Source organism: Mesocricetus auratus, unplaced genomic scaffold (assembly GCF_017639785.1).
Source record: "Mesocricetus auratus isolate SY011 unplaced genomic scaffold, BCM_Maur_2.0 Super-Scaffold_100062, whole genome shotgun sequence".
NCBI lineage: Eukaryota > Metazoa > Chordata > Mammalia > Rodentia > Cricetidae > Mesocricetus > Mesocricetus auratus.
In genome coordinates, this window is record NW_024429234.1 from 3,166,035 (window position 1) to 3,193,024 (window position 26,990).

Consider the following 26,990-nt stretch of genomic DNA (forward strand, 5'->3'; position numbering starts at 1 on the left):
TCTGTGGTGGTGCATGCCTTTAATTCCAGAGCTCAGAAAGCAGAGGCTGGCAGATCTCTGAGTTTGAGGACAGCCTGAACTATAGAGAAAGTTTCAGGACAGTCAAGCTTAGTCAATGAAGGCAAACAGAAAGCTGATGAAGATATAATTAAATGAGAGGGCCATGTTCCAGGCCCATCAAGAAGAAGAACTTGGCAGCCTCAGCCATGTGGTTCTGGAGTCATAGGTAGAAGAAAGGTGTTGTACAATTTGCCTCAGTAACTAAATAAAGCCAGGCATGTTTCAGGGGTGTCCATGAATGGAGTCCTAGAAAGGCCATTTTGTGAAGCTGTGAAGTTGAAAGCTAGATTGATTTGGAGACCACAAGAGCCATGCTATACTTGCTGAGGAAATTTGCCAACAGGAAGCAAAAGCAGCCCAAGAAGGAGAATTGTGTTTCAGTCAACAAGGCTGAAAGGAGTTAAAGATCTGAAGAGAATTTTGGCATCAGACATGGAGATGCACAATTTGGAGTTTCCCAGCTGGTTTTTGGACTTGGCTTTGGTCCAATATATCCAAATTGTGCTCCTTTCCAATATATTTTAGAGTGTTGATGTATATCTTGTGCCATTATATGTTGGGAGCATATGATCTGTATTTTACTTTATTTTACTTTATTTATTTTATTGGGGATTATAGTTAAGAGATTGCATGGATATCAGTAGAGATGTTGGGGTTTGAACTTTTAAACATTGTTGAGACTGTGATAGACTTTTAGACTGAATGTATTTTTTTTGCATTATAAGCCTTTGGGGACCAGGAACTGGAGTATTTTTGAAAGAAAATGGTTCTCAAATGGAGTGGCAATATTGGGAGGTTTGATTTTGTTAGAGTAGGTTCAGTCTTGTTGGATGAAGTGTGCCACTCTGGAGGCAGGTTTTGAAGTCTTGTATATGCTCAAATCACACTGAGTGTCCCAGTCACTTCTTATTGCCTTCTGACTGAGAGTCAGCCAGCTCCATGTATGCCCATGTGTTGCCATGCTCTTTGGCATGGTGATAATGGACTGACTGAACCTCTGAACTGTAAGCAAGACATCAGATGAAATGTTTTCTTTTTAAGAGTTGCTACGGTCATGGTGTCTCTTCACAGCAGCAGAAACCAGAGCTAAGATACCATCTCACCCTGGTCAGAATGGCTATCATCAAGAATAAAAGTAAAAACAAATGAAGATACAGATATGGGGAAAGGGGAAAAAGGAATCCCTATTCAGTATTGTGGGCATTTCAAAATGGTACAACAATTATGGAAATCGGTTTGGAGCTTCTTCAAAAGGTTGGAATGTAAACTACTATGTGATCTAGATGTACCATTCTGAACATTATATCCTCTATAATGATACCTGTATATTCAGGTTCAGAAAAGCTAAGGTATTGAAGCAACTCAGATGCCCATCAACTGGAGAAAGGATAATGAAAATACTATATCTGTATAATGCACGTTTTTTTTTCTTCTGACAACAGGGTATCTCTATGTCCTCCTGGCTGTCTTGGAATTCCTAGGTAGACCAGGCTGACCTCAAGCTCAAAGATCCATCTATCTCTGCCTCCCAAGAGCTGGAATTAAAGTTGTGCACTGCTGCCTGGCCTACATTGTGGAATTTTATTCAGCTGTAAAGATAACTGCAATTATGAGATTTTTCAGGGAGGTAAATTGAACTGGAAAAGCATTATACTGAATGAGGTAACACAGGCTCAGAAAAACAAACACCATAATACTATTTTATATGTCAATTCTATCTTTGACTCATTAATTCTATTATTTATCATGGAACATATCAGGAAGGCAGAGAAACCAGGAGCGGACCTAGGGGAGTTTCTTAAGGATCAGAGTACCTGAGTATGTAGGCTTTGTATTTTCCTAAATGGCTTCACTATGTTAGAAGAAGATGCCTCTGTGTCACCGTAACACTATGAAAAAGATGCCTCCTGATTAAGACTAAGCCTGGGTAAGATTTAGTTACAGGCTGGGATGGGTAACGGCAGAATGGGCAAGGGTTGAGCCTAGACCTGGAAGATGGTATTAGTTGGAATCAGTACTTTCCCAGTTGTCAGACTACAGTTTCAGGATTGTGAGTGTGGAGCATGACAGTGGAGCAATATGGGGTGACTTGGACGTGGAACCTTGTTTTACTTGTATTTATTTCAGGCCTCACTGAGCAAGAGGAACTTCTGAATAGGAAGGTGATGAAATACTGGGTCAACTACTTATGATGTGGGAAAATAGACCTGATTCCCTTAACTTCTCTATGGCTTGCCAGGTCTGTGGTCTGTGGTAGCCTCATATACATATCTCATATGCATATATGCTTAGTCACATGAAACCAAACACCCAAAGCTAGATCACATTCAGACAGTGGTTGTTTTCGGGTGTCAATCACTAGTCATCTTCCAGTGCTCATGAGTGGGTTGTCTAAGAGGGATGGAGTATATCTGTCCTCTTCTGTTTCATTCAGGAACATCAAAGTGGCAGGGGCTTATAGATGATGCCCAGGATTACATATTAGGAATGTATTAGCTGCATGTATTATTATACAGAACCTGGAAGGCTGAAATAGCAGGCTACTCTGGACTACATATGATACTCTATCTCAAAATCAGAAGAAGAATAAATTTCTTCACCTAATTTGATTCTCACCAATGACTCTTGTTATGAGTATGGCTTTTTAGCTTCCAGTTAGAAGGGCATTTTGCTTCCTTACATGGGGTTTCATGGAGATTTTTGTTTGAAGAAAAAACCTTTTGGGTGTAGGCAGGCTCTAAGAAGGACCATTTCCATAGGTTTCATCTGCAGCAATTGCTTTCAGGCACCATAGGTAGAAGTCCTCAGTGAGATACATGAACACTGGTGCTGTCTGGTAGGCCATTGTCTTTAAGCAGCAGGTTACAGGACAGAGTGAGCTCATGAATTCAGAAAGATGTTGAAAAGTCACTGTTGGGTGGCTGATAGAGGTAGCCGGCCTTGTTCACAAAGGTGACAACAAAGATGCTATGTACATGTGGGTCAAATGGAGGAGGCCTGCAACAGAAGATTCACTAGGCCAGTTTGGGGCTTTTAAACATTTCTTGTTGGACTCATCAGGTCTGACAAATTCTGCAATGTCAGAACGTTGTGGTGTGGGAGGGGAGGTGTTAAGGAGGTAGAAGCTCATAGAGAAGACACACACAGAAGGAGGGTCTCACTGGACACCTCCCTGCACTCCCAGGCAGAGAGAACCAGGACTGCTTCAGATGGCACAATATCAAAAGCAGGGAGATTTTCTGAGGTAAAAAAGAGATAAAAGACCCAAGGTGTTCAAACACATATTTTCAAGACTTAGAGCATGTAGGTTTTTAGGTCCTTAATTGACTTTGTGTTATCTCCTCATTTCCTGGTCCCCACCACAGCAGGCCAGCATTTTGTGTGCAGGTCACTGCTGTGTTTCTCTCAGAAGATCATATGTCAGTGCTGGCACAGACGATGGTGTGTCATTACATGCGTGCATGCATAAGTGAATGTGTGTGTGTGTGTGTCATTACATGCATGCACGCATAAGTGAATGTGTGTGTGTCTGTGTCTGTGACTGTGTGTGTATATATGTGGTGTGTGTGTGTGTGTGACTGTCTATCTTTATCTATGTGTGTTGTACATGTGTCTCTGTGTGAGTCTCTCCACCTCCGCGTGTGTGTGAGTGTGTGTGTGTGTGTGTGTGTGTGTATGTGTGTGTGTGTGTGTTGGAGTCTGTTGAAGTTTTTCCCCATTCCTCTTGGCCTGGATATATTATGAGGTTCTTGTTTCATGCTCAGGACATCAGTGAATATGTTTGACTGTGAGGTGTGTCCGTGAATATGTTTGAATGGGAAGTTTGTTCAGGAAGTGGGATGGGAGCACCAGAAGGTCCAGAAATATTCAGGAGAAGAGCATCCTATCCTCCCCTCCCCAAAGACCTGATCATTTAAGGAAGGCTATTTCTAACTTGCACAGATCTCCATTAACTCTTTGGTTCACGTGACACAAGAATTCTCCTTCATCTTCCACATTATTCATATTCTGACTTTTTATTGTCCATAAACTTTTTCTAGACCCTCTATTAAAAACTCTTTCATCTTTATTCCATTATACAAAGGTAACAAATGGTGTTCAATCTGCCTCTATGTTCCCACAATTAATTCTATTTCTGTTGTTAAAGAGCTCTATTCCTCGTTTCCAAATATTGATACTCCCAAGCCTGATGAATTAAAAAAAAACCCTGTGTCATCGTATGATACTAGCTTTTAAAGTTTTATTCATTGTCTTGAAGGCCAAGCAGAATACATTACCAAAATCATGATTCTTGTAATGCCAATTTTAAGCACAGTAAGCAGAGAGAATTGAGGAAGAGCTTCAGCTGGGCTCGGGAGCTGGGCAGAGAGGAAAGCCCCTCCTTTGAGTGCAGGAGGGGTGAGATCTGGGATTCCTACTAGAACAGTGGTTCTCAATCTGTGGGTCATGACCACTTTGGAGTCAAATGACCCTTTCACAGGGTCACATATCAGCCATCAAATATTTATAATACAATTCATAATAGTAGCAAAGTTACATATATGAAGTAGATATAAAAATAATTTTATGTTTGGAGGTCAGCACAGCATGCTGAACTATATTAAAGGGTCAGAGCATTAGGGAGATTGAGAACCTTGCTCTGGTGCCTGAAGACATTAGGCAGAAGAGCTAGAATTTCAGTGTCTACCAATGATTCCAGCATGACATAACAGAGAGGGTACCTGCAGGTCCTAAGATAATTATGAGCAACAAGGGACACTAGGAATAATTCTATAGGTCAGGACAGCAGAGAGGAGTCACGGTGATGAATGTCCCACTTAGAGCTCATCCTTTCACTTCTCTCCATCTGTGACATCTTGAGTGAGTATCTACTCACAGATGCCCCATGGTTTTTCCTGTGAGAGACTTCTTCTCCCTGATTCATTTGCACATCTACAGTGTGTTGGTGACTACAAGGGCCAGGGATCATGACGACTCCACATTCAATGACAGGGAATCCTGGCATTCCAGAAGGACTTCAGATGCCATGCTGGGTCTATTCAAGAGACCAGGGAGGAGCAGAAACTGCAAAGGTCACTTTTCCCTGCCTGCTAACTATTGGCTCCCTGTGGTTTCTGCCTTATCAGTTCTCCTGCAATAAGAACTTTGCCCAGCTCAACCAAATTTCGACGCCTACACCCCTAAAGGTATAAATCCCAGCCTGGGAAAGGCCCGCCTCTACTGTTTCCTGCCAAGAGACTGTCATCTTGTAGCAGCACAGATTTAGGCCTGAGTTCCAACATGCTACTCTATAGGCTTTCTCCTGGATGGCTGTATGCTGTGTCCTGTGGGCTCCTGCTTCTCCTCCTCTACGTGCATGGTGAGACTATCTAAGTGAGCAGAGGGACCAAGGTGAGAGCTGCCCAGTTCTGCTGCTAGAGGCTGAACTTGCTGGAAGGAATAATCAGTGCCGGGGGAGTTGGAAGAAATGACAGCTGAGAGAGTGGATGTGGGCACCCCCTAATATCACCACCAAAGCCCACAGGCTGGGCCCTGTGGCATTGGGAGGTTTAGGGATGTCTAAGAGAGGGAGCCAGCAAGGACAGAAGAGCAAAGGGTATATATATATATATATATATATATATATATCCCTCCTCTATGTGTGATTGTGGGTGGAACTCCTAGCCACCTCAGATAATGACAATTATTCCTTCATGATGCCAAGTGGCTCTGAACCTGTCACCTTGATGACAATTTTCAAAAGGGCCAATAGACAGATTTCCAGAAAGCCTCACCTCTATATCCCACAACTGAACTGAGAGGACCCAGATTACCATCCCATATACCATGGTGATGATGAGCTAGGAATTTCCAAGTGTGGTGATAGATGATGGCATCTCTTCATCTGCAGGACAGGACTCAGCCAGCCCCATCAGGAACACACACACAGGGCAAGTGAGAGGAAGCCTTGTCCATGTGAAAGACAGTGATGTTGGTGTCTATACCTTCCTGGGAATTCCCTTTGCCAAGCCACCTGTAGGACCACTGCGATTCGCACCACCTGAGCCTCCTGAGCCATGGAGTGGTGTGAGAGATGGGACCTCCCACCCAGCCATGTAAGTTCTAGGGCTCATGGGACCTTCTGCCTGAGCTCTAGGCTGCACTGCAGTGTTCTCTCTGTCTCAGCTCTATACTAGCTTTCTGCCTGTGCTAAGGGAAGTCTCCAGTGCATTTTCCCAATGAATGAGCTAAGAATTAGAGAAGAACAAGTGTGCCAGACTGTTGGGTAAGAAATTGACATCTGTAGGGATTTAGCTACAGGTTCTTGAGCGAGGAGAAGAAACCAAGTCTGTCCTTCACTGTGACCATTCATTGTGCAGGTACTGCTGACTAAGGAGCAGGTACACATGCTTGCACCTGTGAAGAGACTATGTAGAAGAAGGAGGTACTTTGAGAGTCTGGAAGTGGGATGAAGAATGTCTCACTACACAATGACATTGTCCATTCATTTCCATAGATTCCATGTTGGCACAGCATCCCAATACCCAAGTATCTTAGTTTGAGTTCTGTTGCTGTGACAGAGGATCCTGACAAAAGCAACATACTGAAGAAAGATTTTACTATGGGTCACAATTCCTGGTTATAATAGGTGGAAATCACAGGGGCAGAAGCTTAAGGGAGCTGATCACAACAAACCTGTAACCAGGAACCAAGCCTATAGGTCACGTGCATGCCTGTGAATGCTTCACTAACTCTTTCCACGGTTATACAATTCTGAATCCCCATTCCCAGGGAATGCTTCCTCCTGCAAAGGCCAGGTATTCCTCTGTCAATAAATGTCATCAAGATAATTTGCCCTGGGCTTTTCCACAGACAAACAGGATCTAGATTAGTGGTTTTCATCCTGTGGGTTACACCCCCTCTAAGGGGTTGCACATCAGAAATGCTGCATATTAGATATTTGTTCTATGATGACTCAGTGTTCTTTGCAAAAGGACTTCAGATGCCGGGCTGGGTTTATGCAAGAGGCCAGGGAAGGTGCAGAAAGTGCAGAGGTGGCATTGCCCTGACTGCTGACTATTGACTCCCTGTAGCTTCTGCCTTAACAATTCCCCTGTAATAAGAACTTTGCCCAGCTCAACCAAATTTCGACACCTATACCCCTAAAGGTACAAATTCCTTCCTGAGCAAGGCCTACCTGTTCTGTTTCCTGTTGCTTTGTATCTGAGCCTGAAAGACCCCAAGCGGGGGACTTTCATGGGAGGGAGACCCGAGCCCAAGGAGCAACAAAACCACGAGCTTGGATGCAACAGCAAGAGGCTTTATTGATAATACACGGGTACCCGGGACATCTCAGTCTCGGGAACTGAGAGCCCCGAGCTGGGGACTCAGTGGTTCTTTTATAGCAAAAAGCGCAGTACAGAAGCGAGAAGCCTAGTTACGGGACCCTGATTGGGCAATTTAAATGAGGCGGGGGCTCAGAACGAGGGCAATTAAGGTTTCTCTCAGAACTCAAGTCTCGGCCTTGGCCCTATCTGAGGAACAATAGGTCTCTGTGCTTGCCCAATCTTGCTGGGCTGGCTATAGACACCTGTGTCCCTGGGCAGAGTTCCCTTCTGATAAAAAAATGACTATTCAGCTGTGGGGGAAACGGAATTTTCCATGAGCCTCAGCTTGCCTGTGTAGGCTGGGCCGGGGTCTTTCATTCCCCCATTGCTCTTGTAACTGAATGGAATCTTTCATTCAGAGGTTTCTGCTATCTCGAAATCCCTTTGCTTTAGCTGCTGGTTATCTTGGCCAGGTTGTCTCTTACCACTCCGGTATGGTCTGCGTAAAAGCAGCATCCTTCTTTAAGGGCCGCACAAATTCCCCCTGCTGTAAAAATAAGAGGTCTAGTCCCCTTCTATTTTGGAGGGCTACTTCTGCCAGGGAGGACAGGGACTTCTCTAGGGCAACGACAGATTCCTCTAAAGACCGAATATCTGCACGCATTACTTGTTGTAGGAGTTGGAACTGTTTAGTTTCCTGCAGTGCGACAGTACCGGTTCCTATTCCTGCTGCTATGCCTCCCATGGTTAATCCCCCTAGTAGGATGGCAGTAGTGATGGAGATAGGTTCCCTCTTACTGCGGCCAATTCTTATCAAGTCATAGTCAGAGGGGTGGTAAATTACCTTAGGCCATAATTCGATCAGAACACAATAGTCAACGGTGGTATTAAGTACCGTGGTGGAGACACAAGGGGTTAATCCAGTGTTGCATGCCCAATATGTCCCATTGGGGGCTATCAAGTAGCGGCTACTTTGGGGCAAAGGCTCAGTAGCATTGCATAGTCCTTGATGCGTAGCGGGGACTTTACCTATACATAGCCCCTTTCCAGACACTTCTGAGATGGTTAATTTATGTTGCATGGCTGTCCCACAAAGAGCCTGCCTCGGCTGTGGCCTGATTTGTATATTTGCCCACAACCGCTAAGCCTTCATAATAGGGAGGTTGCGGAGTCAGACAAAGCCAGCATTCCTTAGTCTTATCTGGGCGAGTTAAATTCAGAGTGGCATATGTCCCTTGGATCAGGGCTAATATTCTATTTCCCGTGCCTTTAAGGGGGGGGGGGACCTGAGGAGGGGGGGGGGGGTTGGGAGTGCTTTCTGTAGGCGCGGGAGCAGCTGTGGTTTTAGGCAGGGTCAGGGGCCTGGTATCAGCCTTGGGCAGAGTAGGCTAGGCTGCTTTTGATCAGCAAGGACCTGATTAGGGCCTATGGCCTGTGGATTGACAGGAGCCACCTTACATCTGATTTTGAAGATTACCCCCTTTTCTGGCCCGTACAGATACCAACGCAAACCCCAAGTATACCCAGTCTGCCAGTCCGGGGCTTGCTTTCCCTGCGCAGTGAAGGAAATGGCAAGAGGCATACCTATCATTCCAGATTGTCCTTTGTCCCAGCCTCTGCGTACTTGTATTTTATCCCAGGATGAGGACGGCCTCCAATATGCGTCCCCTGTGGTCTCGCACCCCCAAGCTGCACAGAAAAAGTAGTCATATCCCCCACATGTCTGGGCCTGTTGCCAGGCACGCCCATCTCGGGGGCAGACATAGAAGTCCTTTGAACTTAGCTGCTCTCTGGCTCTTTGATCAACACATCCGGGGGTGGTTTCTCTGGAGTCCATGAGTGCACGTCGACGTCTGTAAAAGTGGGAGCCACTGGCGCATACCTTTGGGTGGCAATGGGGAATGTCCCAAGTGTCCAACCCTGCTACTAAATCACAAAATTCAGGCCACAGAGTAGGCCACCATGTCCCAAGTGCATGTGGTTCCGTGACAGCATAAATGACCTCCCCCACTTGGGAGAGAACCTCCCAGGTTAATTTATAAACGGTATGGGGACTGGAGGCCACACCAGTGTCTGATTTTATGAGGAGGGCTATTAGCAGGAGGGAGGGGAGCGGGTAAGTTTTATTTTTAAAGGATTTTGAGTGCGCTGAGCCTTCCATTCTGGGTCCGGATCCTCAGGGAAGGCAGCTTTTACGTGCCAGGCATGTATCCAAGCAGCAATCCCGTCCACCTTGAGAGCAGTAGGGGTGGTCAACAGGACCGTGTATGGTCCCTTCCAGCGGGGTTCAAGGTTCTTAGCCTGGTGGCGCCGGACCCAAACGCTGTCTCCCACGTAATAGGAGTGAGGGACGATAGGGTGTCTCCTCTGGTCTCGGTAGGCCTGGGCCAGAGGCTTCCAGACTTCCTGCTGGACCAGCTGGAGTGCCTGCAGGTGAGCTTGAAGAGAAGGGGAATTGGCATAATCAGAAATATCTTGGTCAAAGAACTGAACAAAGGGAATGGTGGTTCCATATAAAATCTCAAAAGGGGTGAGGCCATGGGGGCCCGGTGTATTCCGGACACAATAGAGGGCAAGGGGGAGCAAGAGGACCCAGTCTTTAGTGCCAGCTGCAAGCGGTAATTTAGTTAGAGTCTCCTCAATGGTTCTATTCATTTGCTCTACCTGTCCTGAGCTTTGGGGTCAGTAAGCACAGTGCAATTTCCAATTAATCCCCAACAAGGTGGCCGCAGACTGACTTACCTGAGAAACAAAGGCAGGCCCGTTGTCTGTCCCCAATACCTGTGGCATTCCGTAACGGGGGAAGATTTCTTCAAGAAGTTTCTTGGTGACCACCTTTGTCGTCTCGTGCTTGGTGGGGTGTGCTTCAGTCCATCCCGAGAAGGTGTTAACAAAAACCAGGAGGTCTGTGAAATCTATTTCCCAGTGCACCCCAGGCCGGTGCCCCCGAGCTCGGGTCCCCATGGGTAGCTTTAGCCTGGTCGCATTTACGCGGGCGCAGGCGTCACATCGCTCAGTCACTTGCTTTAGTATATTTTCCCAACAGGTGGCGGGTATTTTCTTCCCGGGCTAACAGTTCTCTCATTTTCCTGGAGCTCAAATGAGTGAGTTTGTGTAGGCTGTTAACCAGATATCTAGTCATTAGGCGGGGAAGGACAGTTTTTCCTTGATAGGTCCAGAGACCATCATGTACTCGGGTCGCCCCCAGTCTTTTATCTCATAGTCCCATGACGGGGAGGTCTTCTCGGAAGCCTCATTAGTTACAGGGACTACAGCTGCCTGGAGGAGGTGACTGCTGCTTTCCATGGCCAGGGCAGCCTCCCGGGCGGCCAGGTCTGCCCTCCGGTTTCCCCGGGCGACTGGGCTGTCGCCTTTCTGATGCCCTGGGCAATGTATGATACTGAGGGCGGTTGGCAGGTGCAGAGCCTCTAAGAGGGCCAGGATTTCCTTTTTGTTTTTAATGTCTCTGCCCTCTGAGGTCAATAGCCCCCTTCGCCTATAAATTTCACCATGGATGTGAGCGGTGGCAAAAGCATAGCGGCTGTCTGTGTAGACAGTGAGTTTCTTACCTTCTGCCAGTCTCAGGGCCTGTGTCAAGGCAATCAGTTCTGCTCGTTGGGCCGATGTTCCTGGCGGCAGGGCCTCGGCCCAAATTGTTTCTGACTCAGTGGTCACTGCAGCACCGGCTTTCCGCTCTCCTTGATGTACAAAGCTGCTTTCGTCCGTGAACCAGACAAGGTCAGGGTTGGGAAGGGGTTGATCCGTGAGGTCAGCTCTCGTCCCATGGACCTCAGCCAGGACCTACAAGCAATCATGTGTCTCTGCTTCCCCGGGAAGGGGGAGTAGCGAGGTGGGGTTCAGGGTCACCGGAGCCCCGGAGTGAATTCGGTCTTTGTCCAGCAACAGAGTCTGGTAATGGGTCATCCTGGCAATGGTGAGCCAGCGGCCCGGTGGCTGTCTGATGACCGTCTCCATAGCAGGGGGGCATAGATAGTCAAAGGCTGCCCCAAAGTCAATTTGTCAAAGGGTTTAGTCAGATCAGGTAACCCCAGAGCTGGGGAGCTGAGCAGAGCCTTCTTGATGTCCATGAAGGCTTTCTCCTGGCTCTCCCCCCAGTCAAAGCTGTCCCGAGATTCCCAGGTCTGCATCCTGCCATTCAAAGGCAAACAGTGGCTGACTGTCTTTGTGTAATCGCAGGCAGAAGAAGGCATCCTTTAAATCCAGGACTGAGTACCAAACATAGTCAGGTGGCAGTCCACTCAGGAGGTTATAGGGATTGGGGACCGTGGGGTGTATGTCCTCAACCCGCTCATTGACTTCCCAGAGGTCCTGGACTGGCCTATAGTCATTGGTTCCTGGCTTCTTGACTGGCAACAGGGGAATGTTCCAGGGGGACCGGCAGGGGGTTTGGGTCTCTGAAAGGTCCTTCTTTCTAAGTGAGGCCCCCTTCTGTCCCTCTCTCTCATTTCCTGTCTCTGACATTCTGTCTCCATCTTTTCTCTCTCTGTCTGAGCTTCTCTTTTCATTAAAAAAATGCGTTCTGTCTCCCTCAATACATAAGCTTCCTTAAGTCTTTCTAAAAAAATGCAGCTGGCGATTCCTCTGCCTTCTGAACTATCTGTCTTACCTGGGCCAAATTTGTAGAGCACCCCCGGAGACCCGCTACAAGCAACTGGCAATAATAGATGGGTCCTACCTGCCTCAGTGGTGAAGTCCCAGTCTGGGCAGTCCCAGGAACAATTTTTCCGGGCTTCAAGAAGGATCCGCTGTAGTGAGAACCGATTCTAATAGATCAGTCAGTCTCACGGGGTCTGCTGAAAAGGAGGGGTTATTATTTTCCCAGTTATAAAGATCTGAGGCAGAGAACGGCCAGTACTGCAACTGGCCATCAGGGCCCGTCCGGAGGCAGGGCAGTGGAATCCGGAGCGGCTGCTCCCTGCGGCCTCGCAGTCCGGAGGCCAGGGGGTGGGGAGAGGAGGAGGAGTGACCTCCTGGGTGTACAAAGGAGCGCACCCAGGGAGGAGGGTCATAGACCAGCACTTCCCAGGTAACTATATAGGGTACTTGGTCCGGGTGGCCCTGGGGTCCAGGATCCATGACTTTCTCTTTCACCTGGAAGATAATTTGAGGGTTAAAGGTGCCATCTCGTGGCCAGCCAACATCAAAAGTTGGCCATTCAGAAGAGCAAAAGGTGATTCATTGCTTCTTGCGCACATCGACAGTCCGGTTACGAGCGTACTCCTGGACCTGTTGCCAATGTGAAAAGGTCAGGCTAAGCAGAGTGGTAACTGTCTGGCCCATTTTCTCGAGAGCGATGACAAACGACACTAAGACGGACGAACAGATAAGAAACAAAAACAAACAGATTTTCGCTGCGCGGCTTTGACGAAAGTCAAAAGCAAATTCAGATCGGGGACGGGGGCCTTGTGCTCCCGTCCTTGTCCCCTATCAGGATGGAAACTCCCTCGGCCAGTGGGATTTCCCCAAACAGACGGGGCAGATTCCTAGGCATCTACTCCAAACAACCGAGTCCCTAAGGACTCCCAGATACAAACGGGGCAGATTCCTAGGCATCTACCCCAAACAAACGGTTCCTTAAGAACCCCAAATACAAACGGGGCAGATTGACATCCACCCCTACAAATGAGTACTCCAAATACAAACGGGGCAGATTGACATCCACCCCTACAAATGAGTACTCCAAATACAAACGGGGCAGATTGACATCCACCCCTACAAATGAGTACTCCAAATACAAACGGGGCCCCAAACAACAGAGTACTCCAAACGCTACCAGGACGTCTCCTGGAGCTTACAAATGCATACAGCTGTATACTACAAACGCAGGCGCGAGAGAATGACAGGCATAGACAGACAGCAGACAACAGAAACAACAGAAATTTAGTCCGGACAATTCTTACCTCCCAGAAGTGGGTCGGTGGTCCCTGGGCGGGGTCTCACTTCCCGGCCAACGCACCAAATGAAAGACCCCAAGCGGGGGACTTTCATGGGAGGGAGACCCGAGCCCAAGGAGCAACAAAACCACGAGCTTGGATGCAACAGCAAGAGGCTTTATTGATAATACACGGGTACCCGGGGCATCTCAGTCTCGGGAACTGAGAGCCCCGAGCTGGGGACTCAGTGGTTCTTTTATAGCAAAAAGCGCAGTACAGAAGCGAGAAGCCTAGTTACAGGACCCTGATTGGGCAATTTAAATGAGGCGGGGGCTCAGAACGAGGGCAATTAAGGTTTCTCTCAGAACTCAAGTCTCGGCCTTGGCCCTATCTGAGGAACAATAGGTCTCTGTGCTTGCCCAATCTTGCTGGGCTGGCTATAGACACCTGTGTCCCTGGGCAGAGTTCCCTTCTGATAAAAAAATGACTATTCAGCTGTGGGGGAAACGGAATTTTCCATGAGCCTCAGCTTGCCTGTGTAGGCTGGGCCGGGGTCTTTCAAGCCTGTCACCTTGTTGACTAGAAAACTGCCCTGATGATTTTTAAGAAGGGCAATAGCATGTTTTCCATTCCAACTAATCTAGAAGGTCTCATCTCCACAGCGAACTAAGAGGACCCAGGTTACCTTCCCCATATGGAATCATTATATATATATACATATATATATATATATATATATATATATATATATATTCTTTCATTTATTTGTGTCGTCTTAAGCTTGTTTCAACATTTTGGTAGGTCACTATACAAATCTCACACTTACTTGAATAATTTTCCCTAAGGTTTTAGAAAGACTATTGCAAATAGAATTGTTTCCATAATTTCCTTTTCAGCTGATTGATTGATTATAGAAGCAAGATTGATCTTTGTATGTTGATTTTTTATCTTGGGACTTATGAATTCATTGATTAACTAATTATATAGGTGTATGTGTGCATTGGTATGCTTGAACATGTGCAACGCAGGCCCGCAGGTACACTCACATGTACTTCTTTTTTTATTATTTATTTTTAAATTTAAATTAGAAACAAGGTTGCTTCACAAGTCAGTTCCAGCTCCCTCTCTGTTTCCCTCCCCTACTCCCGCACCCTGCCCGCAACCCCCCCCCAATATCCCCTCATTTCCTGACGGAGGGTGAGGCCCTCCATGGAGGTGTCCATAGTCTGTCATTTCATTCAGGGCAAGGCCTAGACCCTCTCCCAAGAGTTCAGGGTGAGAGAGCATCTCACATTGTTCGATAGTAGTCCAAAGTCCATGTGTATACTCGGGATGAATACTGATCTACTTCCCAAGGCTCAATAGATTACCTAGTCCTCCTCACTGACACCCCCATTCAGGGGGTCTTGATCAGTCCCATGCTGGATTCCCAGGCATCAGCCTGGGATTCAAGAGTTAACCCTTGTCAGGTCATCTGTTTCTGGGGGTTAAACCAGCCCAGTCTTATTCCCTTTGGTCATCAGTCCTCCCTCTCTGTTACTGGCTTTCTTGAGTTCAGCTCAGTGATTAGCCGTGGAAGTCTGCCTCTTCTTCCATCAGCCACTGAATGAAGGTTCTGTTTCCCAGACTCTCTGGCCATGGGATGGTAGGCTGGCACTCCCCAGATCTAAGTCTAAAATCCATATATGAGAGAGTACTTGCCATGTTTCTCTTTTTGTGACTGTGTTACCTCACTCAGGATGGTTTCTTCTAGTGTCATCCATTTGCCTGCAAATCTCAGGATTCCATTGTTTTTTTCTGCTGAATAGTACTCCATTGTGTAAATGTACCACATTTTCTCTATCCACTCTTCGGTTGAGGGGCATCTAGGTTGCTTCCAAGTTCTGCCTATTACAAATAATGCTGCTATGAACATAGTGGAACAGACATCCTTATTGTATGAATGGGTGTCTATTGGATATATGCCTAAGAGTGGAGTTGCTGGGTCTTGTGGTATGTTTATTCCCATTTTTCTGAGGAATCTCCATACTGATTTCCAAAGTGGCTGAACAAGTTGGCACTCCCACCAGCAATGGAGGAGTGTTTCCCCCTTTACCACATCCTCTCCAGCATAAATTGTCATTGGTGTTTTTGATTTTAGCCATTCTGACAGGAGTGAGATGATGAGCACTTTCTCAAGTGCCTCTCAGGCATTTTAGACTCCTCTATTGAAAATTCTCTATTTAGTTCTGCAGCCCACTTTTTAATTGGATCCTTTGGTGTTTTGGAGACTTGCTTCATGAGTTCTTTGTAAATTTTGGAGATCAACCCTCTGTCAGATGTGGGGTTAGTGAATATTTTTTCCCATTCTGTGGGCTGGCTTTTTGTCTTGCTGACTGTGGCCTTTGCCTTACAGAAGCTTCTCAGGTTCAGGAGGTCCTATTTAATAATTGTTGATCTCACTGTCTGTGCTACTGGTGTTATGTTCAGGAAGTTGTCTCCTGTACCAATTCGTTCAAGGGTACCACCCACTTTCTCTTCTAAGAGGTTCAGTGTGGCTGGATGTATGTTGAGGTCTTTGATCCAATTGGACTTAAGTTTTGTGCATGGCGACAAACATGAATCGATCCTCATTCTTCTACATGCCAGCCTCCAGTTATGTCAGCACCATTTGTTGAAGATGCTTTCTTTAGTCCATTGTATATTTTTAGCTTCTTTGTCAAAGATCAGATGTTCCTACGTGTGTGGGTTAATATCAGGGTTTTCAATTCGATTTCGTTGGTCTACTTGTCTATTTTTGTGCCAATAACAAGCTGTTTTCAGGACTACATCTGTATAATAGAGCTTGAAGTCAGGGATGGTGATGCCTCCGGACATTGCCTTGTTGAACACGGTTGTTTAGCTATCCTGGGTCTTTTGTTTTTCTGTATAATATTGATTATTGTTCTTTCAAGGTCTTTGAAGAATTATGCTGGGATTTTAATGGGGATTGAACTGAATCTGTAGATTGATTTTGGCAGGATTGCCATTTTTACTACGTTGATCCTACCTATTCAAGAGATTGGGAGATCTTTCCATTTTCTGAGGTCTTCTTTAATTGCTTTCTTTAATGATTCAAAGTTCTTGCCATACAGGTCTTTCACTTGTTTGGTTAGTGTTACCCCAAGGTATTTTATGTTGTTTGTGGCAACTATAAAGTGTGATGTTTCTCTGATTTCTATCTCAGCCACTTTATCATCTGTATATAGTAGGGATACTGATTTTCCTGAGTTGATCGTGTAGCCTGCCACTTTGCTGAAGGTTTTGATCAGCTGTAAGAGTTCCCTGGTAGGGTTCTTTGGGTCATTTATATAAACTATTATATCATCTGCAAATAGTGAAAGTTTGACCGCTTCCTTCCCAATTTGTATCCTCTTGATCTCCTTTTGTTGTCATATGGCAATGGCTAGAACTTCAAGTACAATGTTAAAAAGGTATGGAGAGAGTGGACATCCTTGTCTTGTTCCTGATTTTAGAGGACTTGCATTGAGTTTCTGTCCATTTAGCTTGATGTTGGCTCTTGGTTTGCTATATATAGCTTTTATTATGTTTAAGTATGTTCCTGTTATCCCAGATCTCTCTAAAACCTTTATCATGAAGGGGTGTTGGATTATGTCAAAAGCTTTTTCAGCATCTAGTGAGATGATCATGTGATTTTTTTCAGCTTGTTTATATGGTGGATTACGTTGATGGATTTTCATTTGTTGAACCATCCCCGCATCCCTGGGTTGAAACCTACTTGATCATGGTGAATGTTTGTTTTGATGTGATCTTGGATCTGATTTGCCAGTATTTTATTGAGTATTTTTGCATTAAGGTTCATGAGGGATATTGGTCTGAAGTTCTCTTTCTTCGTTGTGCCTTTGTGTAGCTTGGGGATCAAGGTTATTGAAGCCACATTGAAAGAGTCTGGCAAAGACCCTTATGCATCTATTGCGTGGAATACTTTGAGAAGAATTGGTACAAGCTCTTCTTTGAATTTCTGGTAGAATTCTGCACTGGGGCCATCTGAACCTGGGCTTTTCTGGTTGGGAGCCTTTTAATGACTGCTTCTATTTCCATAGGGGTTATAGGTCTATTTAAATTTCTTATCTGTTCTTGATTTAATTTTGGTAAGTGATAGATATCCAGGAAGTCATCCATTTCCTTTAAATTTTTGAATTTTGTGGAGTACAGGTTTTCAAAGTATGACCTGATGATTCTCTGAATTTCCTAAGAGTCTGTTGTTATGTCCCCCTTTTCATTTCTGATTTTGTTAATTTGCATGTTCACACTCTGCTGTTTGGTAAGTTTGGACAAAGGTTTGTCTATCTTGTTGATTTTCTCAAAGAACCAACTCTTCATTGCATTGATTCTTTGTATTGTTTTGCTAGTTTCTACTTTATTGATTTCAGCCCTCAATTTGATTATTTCCTGGCGTCTACTCCTCCTGAGGGAGTTTGCTTCTTTGTGTTCAAGAGCTTTCAGCTGTTAATTTTCTAGTATAACTATTCTCTAGTTTCTTCATATGGGCACTTATTGCTATGAACTTCCCCTGTAGCACTGCTTTCAGAGTGTCCCATAGGTTTGTGTATGTGGTGTCTTCATTCTCATTGAAAACGAGGAAGTCTTTAATTTTTTTATTTCTTCTTTGATCCAGGAATGATGCAGTTGAGCTGTATTCAATTTCCATGAGTTTGTAGGTTTTCTGCAATTAGTGTTGTTGTTGAATTCTAATTTTAAAGCATGGTGGTCTGATAAGATGCATGTAGTTATTCCAATTTTTTTTGTATCTGCTGAGGTTTGACATGTTGCCAAGTATGTGGTCGATTTTTGAGAAGGTTCCATGTGGTGGTGAGAAGAAGGTGTATTCTTTTTTATGCGGATGAAATGTTCTATAGATGTCTGTTAATCCCAGTTGGGTCATTACTTCTATTAGACCCTTTGCTTCTTTGTTGAGTTTCTGTCTGATCTTCCTGTCTAGTGGTGAGAGTGGTGTGTTGAAATCTCCCACTATAAGTGTGTGGGGCTTTATATGTGATTAAATTTTGATAATGTTTCTTTTATAAATGTGAATGCCTTTGTATTTGGGTTATAGATGTTCATGATAGAAGCTTCATCTTGGTGGATTTCGCCTGTGATGAGTATGTAATGACCTCCTTCATCTCTTTTGACTGATTTTATTTTAAAGTCTAATTTGTTAGATATTAGGATTGCTACCCCTGCTTGTTTCCTGCGTCCATTTGATTGGAAATTTTTTTCTAAACCTTTAACTCTCAGGTAATGTCTGTCCTTGAGGGTGAGGTGTGTTTCTTGTATGCAGCAGCAGAATGGGTTCTGTCTTCGAATCCATTCTGCTAGCCTGTGCTTTTTTATGGGTGAGTTAAGGCCATTAATGTTGAGGGATATTAATGACCATTGACTGCTCATTCTTCTTTGATTTGGAATGGTTGTTGGTGGTGGAATTATGTGTGGAATTCCACCCCTTTGTTCTTTTGGCTGTTGGTAGAGATGGATTCTCTAATGCCTATGTTTTTCTGGTTGTAGTTAACTTCCTTGGGTTGGAGTTTTCCTTCCAAAACTTTCTGTAGGGCTGGGTTAGTGGATACATACTGCTTGAATCTAGTTTTGTCATGGAATATCTTTCTTTCTCCATCTATAGTGATTGAGAGCTTTGCCGGGTATAGTAGTCTGGGCTGGCATCCATGGTCTCTTAGTGTTGGTAGAATATCTATCCAGGACCTTCTGGCTTTCAGAGTTTCCATGGAGAAGTCAGGTGTAATTCTGATAGGTTTGCCTTTATATGTTACTTGGCCTTTTTCCTTAGCTGCTCTTAATATTCTTTCTTTATTCTGTATATTTGGGATCTTGATTATTATGGGGCAAGGGGACTTTTTTTGTGATCCACTCTATTTGTTGTTCTGTAGGCTTCTTGTACCTTCATTGGCATGTCTTTCTTAAGGTTGGGAAAGTTTTCTTCTATGATTTTGTTGAATATGTTTTCTGCCAATTTGAGGTGGTTTTCTTCTCCTTCTTCTATACCTATTATTCTTGGGTTGGTCTTTTCATGGTGTCCCATATTTCCTGGATGTTTTGTGTTAAAGATTTGTTGGACTTAAGGTTTTCTTTAGTTGATGAATCCATTTCTCCTAGTGTATCTTCAACACCTGAGATTCTCTCTTCCATCTCTAGTATTCTGTTGGTAATGCTTGTATTAATAACTGACCGTTTGCCCAGCTTTTCTATTTCCAGCCTTTCTTTGGATTGTGTTTTTTTATTGTCTCTATTTCAGTTTTCAACCCTTGCACTGTTTGCATTGTTTCTTGCAGTTTTGGTTCATCTTTTCGTCCATTTGTTGCCTTTTATGAAGTTTTTGGTTTGTTCTTTCTTCCATTTCTCACATTTTTTTGGTTTGTTTTTTTCAGTTCTTGAATTTTTTGATTTGTTTTTTATTCCATTTCCTGCCTTTTTTGGTTTGCTTCTTCTTCCATTTCTTGCATTTTTGCTTTTTTTTCTTCCATTTCCTGCCTTTTTTGGTTTGTTTTTTCCTCCACTTATTGCATTTTTTGGTTTGTTTTTTCATCCATTTCTTTGAGGGATTTTTCTATATCCTCTTTTAGGGCCTCTATCGTTTTCAGGATAGTGGTTATAAGGTCATTCTCTTCTGCATCATTTGCATTGGAATGTTGGAATCTTGCTGATGTGGAATGTCTAGAATCTGGCAGTGTCATATTTATTTTTCTGTTGCTGAGTGTGCTTTTGTATTGTCTCTTTCCCATCTCTTCTTTTAGTGGGTGCAGAAAGGGTCCCTAACTGGTCTTTTGGTTAGGGGACCAGAGTTCCCTTTTGGTGGGTGCTAGCAAGTCCAATAATCTGGTAGTTCTTCTATTCCTTGCCTTTGCTCTGTTCCCATGGGTGGAGAAAAAGACCAGGATTCTGGGCTGCTTAGCCTCCCACCTGGTCCCCTGGTCCCTTTGCTGAATCCACTGGTTTCCTGGTCTCATTGGTGGGAGAGAAGATCTGGAGTCTGGGGTGCTTGGCTCCTGCCGGGATTGGAAGCTCAGTGCAGTTCCCAGGTGATCCCCAGGCACTGGAACACAGGCCCGGATGCAGAGCCTGCCGTTTCTGGTCCCGCTGGAACAGCTGGTCCCCTGGTGTCCCTGGATCTGCTGGTTTCCAGGTCTCATTCCCCATGTGAAATCTTTCCACTTACAAGATATGAATCAGACAGTCACAATATGCATGTGTGTAACAAACACAAACATACACACACACACACACACACACACACTCACAGAGGACATGTGGCAGGAATCCTTGGTGTCAAAACCTTCCTGAGAATTCCCATTATTAAGCTAAGTTTAGGCTGACAGTGTTTTGCTCCCCCTGATAGCCCTGAGCTATGGAGTGGTGTGAGAGATGGCAAGGCAAAGACCCTTTCCCAGGGAGTGGTGCCTTCTTCGATAGACAGGCATTCCTATCCCAATGAAGGTAATCAGGCTAATTTGCCACAGGTATGACAAAGGCAAACGGGCTCTAGACCATGAGATCTCAACGTGGGTTATAAGCCCCCAGAGGTCACATTGAGACATCCTGCATATCTTACATTTACATCACTGTTCATAACAGTAGAAAATTACAGTTATCAAGTAGCAACAATATAATTTCATGGTTGGGTGGTCTCAACACCATGAGGAACTGTATTAAAGTGTCATTAGAAAGGTTGAGAACCACTGTTCTAAATACTTTCTTGTTATGATTCATTTTCCAGGTGATTCCACATTATGGAACATCAACAATCAAAACTAAGCAAAACACCAGAATTTACAGGGTACAGCACTGATGAATGTCAGTACAGGAAGATAATCATTTTCATAGAGGATATCAACATTCTTCATACACTAGACCTCAGGATATTACTATCCAACCAGAGGCCTCCCTAAGGGTCCTGTTTTATCCCCATCTCTACAAAGCTAGTGGTCTTTACCTTGCTAGGATGGGTCTGTAGGGAAGACTCATATACTATCAGTGAATCATGGAAAGTGGTATCTGGGTGTGGCTGAGGGAAAATTCAGACAAAGATTTATGATTGATTATCACATATCTGGGACTAACTGTCTTCCATTTTCATCAGGTGTCCACAGACTGATATAATGACTTTAGTGGTTGCAAAGGGAATGAATCTGATTGTGCCTCCCACGTCTATGTCTGAGGACTGCCTGTATCTCAACATCTACACACCAGCTCATGCCCATGAAGGTTCTAACCTACCTGTGAGTGTCAGACTGTAGTCAGCTAGGGAAGAGGTTGTTTCTTTCTCTGGAAGATTGGAAGGGACACATTAATTCTGAGCTCCACTATAGTTTAGACCCTAATTAGTAGTCTTACAATAATAGGTTCAAGAAGGTCATCTCAGGCCTGGTGAGATGCTTAAACCTGGGTGTATGACTCAGAGCCCTGAGGCTCTGAGTGGCAAGAGGCTCTAAGTGTTTGACTAAAACAGAAATTCTTCTACCAAGTTGAACTTGGCAGAACTTCTCTGGAGAATGCTTGAGGGCTACGTATTGACATTATGAAAATTTCTAGCTGCAAGTTATCTGTTATACCAATGGGATGTGATGTCCCTTCTGAACAACACTCAGGAAGACACTCATGGAGATACCCCTATTTGCTCCACTTTAATGGGTCTGAGGGTAACAATGATATTACTTTAGAGCAAGAACCATTAATCCATGCTGAGATTTCCTGTTGGGGAAATGGAGTGGAATTTGCTTATTGGCCTAAAGTTTTCCACCGGTGAACCATGTTCTAAAATCCTGAGGAGATCTGTGTGTAATTCTATGTGCACAGAGAAAAAAGCAGTTGATAATCTAATAGGCAGTCCAGTTGAGCTAGTGATGGGTATGACATCTGTGTTGATTTCTTCAGGTGATGGTGTGGATTCATGGTGGTGGACTGGTTGTAGGAATGGCCTCCATGATTGATGGATCTAAACTGACAGCTAATGAGGATATAGTGATAGTCTCTATCCAGTATCGTTTGGGTATCCTTGGATATTTCAGGTAATTCTGGGACTTGGCTGGGTAATGTTGTTTGAGTAGAACATGGACAAACCTGTGTTTCCTGTTCCTGACACTTCACAGCACTGGAGACGAGCATGCCAGAGGAAACTGGGGTTACCTGGACCAAGTAGCTGCCCTACAGTGGGTCCAGCAGAATATAGCCTACTTTGGAGGCAATCCAGGCCAGGTCACAATATTTGGTGCATCAGCAGGTGGCACAAGTGTGTCCTCACTTGTACTGTCCCCCATGTCCAAAGGACTCTTCCACAGAGCAATTATGCAGAGTGGAGTAGCCTTGCTGCCTGACCTGATCTCTGATACCCATGAGATGGTCTACACAGTGAGTATACACTAAAATATCGTCCTTACTTGCTGCATCAGTCCTTGCCTCTGGTACTCTGTTACTATGATAAGTAGGGAAAGAACAATTATGGGAAATAGCTTCTTTACAGCAATTTTTGAGGCATAAAATTTAGAATCCAACCTCTCTGCTTTATGTCTACTGAGTATGTTATTTGACAGAAATCCTGGACACGATGACTTCCATAGTTGGCAAAAACACATATGCATGCTGTCCTATTTTACTTTTTATGTCTGTGATAAAGACCATGACCAAAGCTACTTGGAGAGCAAATGGTTGACTTCAGCTTCCAGTTCATAGTCCATCTTCAAGGGAAGTGAGAATAGGCACTCAGTCAAGACCCTGTAGGCCAGAGCCAAAGCAGAGACAAGGAAGAAACACTGCTTACTGCCTTGTTACCCATGGCTTCCTCAGTGTCTTTTTTCTACACTTGCCCATAAGTGGTACTCTCCAGCAAGGATGGGCCCTCACCTTCAGTCATTTACCTGAAATATGCATGGATTTGCCTTTGGAACAATCCAATAGAGGTGTTTTTCTCGGTTGAAGGACATCTTTCTAGATGACTTTGCCTTCTGTCAACTTGACAAAAGTTAACGCTGACATATGTATTGTGGGAAAGGGCCAGCTGGTAAAAATACTTGTTATTCAATTGTGGGGTTCCAAATTCAAATCTCCAGAGCCCACTTAATGCTAGAAGTATTCATATGTGTCATGAAAACCAGTCTCCTATGCAAAGATGGGAAGCAGAAACAGTAGAATGCCTGAGACATCATAGTCCAGGTAAGCTGGTGTAGACAAAAGGAAACAAGGGAAAGAAGGTGACAAGTGATACCCATCGCTGCTCTCTCTGACCTTCAGAGGCAAACATGGCATTCCATGCTTATTGTCACACATGAACACCAAACACAAAAACAAACAGTAGAACAGTCCCTGTCCCAGTTTATAACCTCTGAGCAAAAAAAGAGTAAATAATTCCACTTAAGTGGAAAATTCACAAGAAACAGTAGGATGAGACATTTAGGGGCAATGACAATACTTGGAATCAAGGAAACTCTGTTCAATGCTGGGAAGGACTAACCAAAGACTGCTTTTTTCTTTTACAGATAGTAGCCAACTTATCAGGATGTGAAGCCAAGGACTCAGAGGCCATAGTCCGCTGCCTACGAGACAAGACTGAAGCAGAGATTCTGGCTATAAACCAGGTTGGGAGAATTGTGTGACTTCACAGACCTGGTCACCATAATGTGGGATTGATGGTACTTACTACTGGAACCAGTTAACTAATCCCAGTGGTTAGGTTTCCTTTTAGTACTATGTACAGAAGTAACAAATAGGGCAATTTTCATGACCAGTTTCATCTTCAGTTAACATAACATCCTGAGATGAGACAGGAAATGGGGAAAAATGTGTGTATTTACTGGGCATCATAATATTTATGTGAATGATCTTCAACACTGATCCTTAATGCCCCACAGGTCTTCAAATTGATCCCTGCAGTGGTGGATGGGACATTCCTACCTAGGCACCCTCGGGAGCTGTTGGCCTCTGTGGATTTCCACCCTGTCCCCAGCATTATTGGTGTAGACAGTGATGAGTGTGGCTGGGTAATACCCTTGGTAAGGCCTTGTTCTAAGCCCCTGGGAACCTAAACTCAAATGACTGGTCGTGGAAAGTCAGAGATACTCTAATCTAGGTCCAACCCATCCTATACAGAAGACTCTCCTCTCTCCCCCAGTTGACAGGCCTTCATGATGTCATTAAGAACATAACCAGAGAGACCCTGCCAGCTGTTATGAAGAGCACAGTAGCACAGATGGTAAGAGACCTTGGCTCCTGTCTTAACAGAGAGGGGTCCCATATATTCTTCCCAAATGTCATGCTCAGAATTAAAGGATAGTGTCTGTGTGTTCTTCAGTTTGGGCTCTCCCAAAGCTGCTACCTTTCCATCTATACTCTGTCTCATCTTTGTCAACATTTCTTACAAGGAGGCTCTTTCATACCTATCCAAGAGTGTGTCTAACATCCCTCTTCCTGATTCTTCCTGGTGTAGAGGCTGCCTCCTGAATGTAGTGACCTGCTAATGCAGGAATACATGGGGGAAGTTGAGGACACCCAGACCCTCCAAGCACAGTTCAGAGAGTTGATGGAGGACTTCATGTTTGTGATTCCTGCACTCCAAGTAGCACATTTTCAGCGTGAGTACATCATTAACAAGACCAAGGGCGAGGGAAGCTGTGAGTCCCAGGTGAGCTCTGTAGTGTCCTGGCCTGACCCATGTCAACATCAGCTATCTGATTTAGTTACCTGAAGACATTTACCTCAGTAAATCCTTAGGAATAGGGGAAATGAATTGCATCTTTTCCAGGTTCAGAGGAAGAAACATGTTATTTGCACTTGGTGACTTCTCAGTATTACTCATCTGGGAATGCTAGAACCACCGTTTAACATACTTCCTATAGTCATTTCTCCAGGTTGGAGATCACCACCAGCTGTGATTCCAGATAGTCTTATGCAAGGTTTCTTGTCACCAAAGTTTAGGCAGAAAAGCTGCATATGTCAACATGTCCTTACTCCCAGGTTCGAAGGCTCCTGTCTACTTCTATGAGTTCCAGCACCAGCCAAGCTATATCAAGTATAAGGATATCAGGCCATCCCATGTGCGGGCTGACCATGGTGACCATGTTGCCTTTATCTTTGGCTCCTACTTCTGGGGCTTGAAAGGTGAGTCTTCCTTGTTTTACTTGATCTGAATGTAGTTCCTGATGCATTCAGGAGAGATTATTGAACTCACAGAACACCTGAGGAAACTAGGCCTCTGGGAGAGAAAGGATCGGGTGTTCACCATTTCTAAGCAAAAAAGAACTATACCAATGTTAGGATATGAATCTTTCCTAGTCTAGCTTGTGTTAGAAGTAATGACAACACAATGGGGTAGGAATGAACCTAAGAGAATTCAAGTAGAGTCTTGGCTGGATGCTGGGTTCTGAGTGCTGAGGGAAGAGAGTTCAAACCAGGCCTAGGGTTCAGGTTCAGGCTGTGCTTGTTAAAGTAAAGCATACAATTCTCCTGTATGATGTGGATAGGACTTGGATCATTGTCTCCTTCTGCCTGCAGTTGACTTCACTGAGGAGGAGAAGTTGCTGAACAAGAGGATGATGAAGTACTGGGCCAACTTTGCAAGACATGGGTGAGCACACGCCCCTCCCTCACCCTCATATGCTTCTGTCTCCATCCAGGTTGCCCATGTACCTGTGCCTCATAGCATGCATGATCCTTACTTACACGACAGTCTTCTCCAACCCGGAGCACACTTAGATAACTTCCAGCTTTAAATTACTGCTCAACACACAGAAACCTGTTGGATGAGTCACAATACTGTGGTACTGTTCTTTGTATTTTCCCTTTGAGAAGGAGACACAAAATTAGACAGCTTCCCTTGCTTCATATAGAGCAGACACTGGTTGGTGTCACTTGTTTTCTATATCAGTACACCAATCTATCTGTTCCCTGTGTCCCTGTGCCTGATCATCTTCTGCTCTGACTCAAAGAAGGGGATTGGGCTTTTGATCGGAATGATCTCACCTTTCCCTGTTGGTCACATATCCACAGGAACCCCAATAGTGAGCGTCTACCCTACTGGCCTGAGTTGATCCATGATGAGCAGTACCTTCAGCTGGACATCGAGCCTTCTGTGGGCCAAGCCCTAAAGGCCAGAAAGCTGCAATTCTGGATGAAGACTCTGCCCCGGAAGATTCAGGAGCTAAAGGGGCTCAGGAAAAGCACACTGAGCTTTAGTGCCCTATGTCAGGAGGGCACATAAGTTCATCCTGGCATTACAGAGCCCATTTCTTCATTTCTATGTTCCAACACTTGTATAAGCAGTTCTCCTTTTAACTTTTTTTCTAATTTTTCTTTTCTTTTTCTTTTGTTTTTAACTGATTCTTTGGGAACTCCAAACCATGTGATCAAATCCCATTCATTTCCCAGTCTCTACAGATCTGCCTCTCATATTTGCAAAACTCCCCCTCCAATGGAAAGATAAAGAAGAACAAAAGTAGATGAAATAAACAACAATAGAAATTTTTTAAATGGAAAAACTCTTCAATCCTCTTTCCTGCCCCTCCATGGCCTCTTCATTCATCTTAGTGGCACTGGGAGCTGCTGTCTCTCCTGCAGCATACCCTTTTGACCATACAGCTTTGCTTTCATGTTATCATTGTATAATGAGTTGTTGGTCAGGTTCACAGCCTCTGGATTTGGAACACTATCAATACTAGGTCCCCACTGCCATTCCTCTCCAATGTCCTGC

General features: G+C 44.6%; 1 protein-coding gene across 1 annotated transcript; it reads left to right on the top strand.

Moving 5' to 3' along the window:
- The first annotated feature begins 5,277 nt into the window (after positions 1 to 5,277).
- Positions 5,278 to 26,778, top strand: LOC101844358 (liver carboxylesterase-like). Its single transcript, XM_040736618.1, is given in 13 exon segments — positions 5,278 to 5,419; positions 5,951 to 6,155; positions 21,393 to 21,531; positions 22,187 to 22,320; positions 22,402 to 22,660; positions 23,785 to 23,883; positions 24,157 to 24,297; positions 24,417 to 24,497; positions 24,732 to 24,876; positions 25,259 to 25,402; positions 25,796 to 25,868; positions 26,291 to 26,445; positions 26,448 to 26,778. Coding segments are annotated over 13 exon segments (1,683 nt in total). The 5' UTR covers positions 5,278 to 5,340; the 3' UTR covers positions 26,477 to 26,778.
- Positions 26,779 to 26,990: the final 212 nt, after the last annotated feature.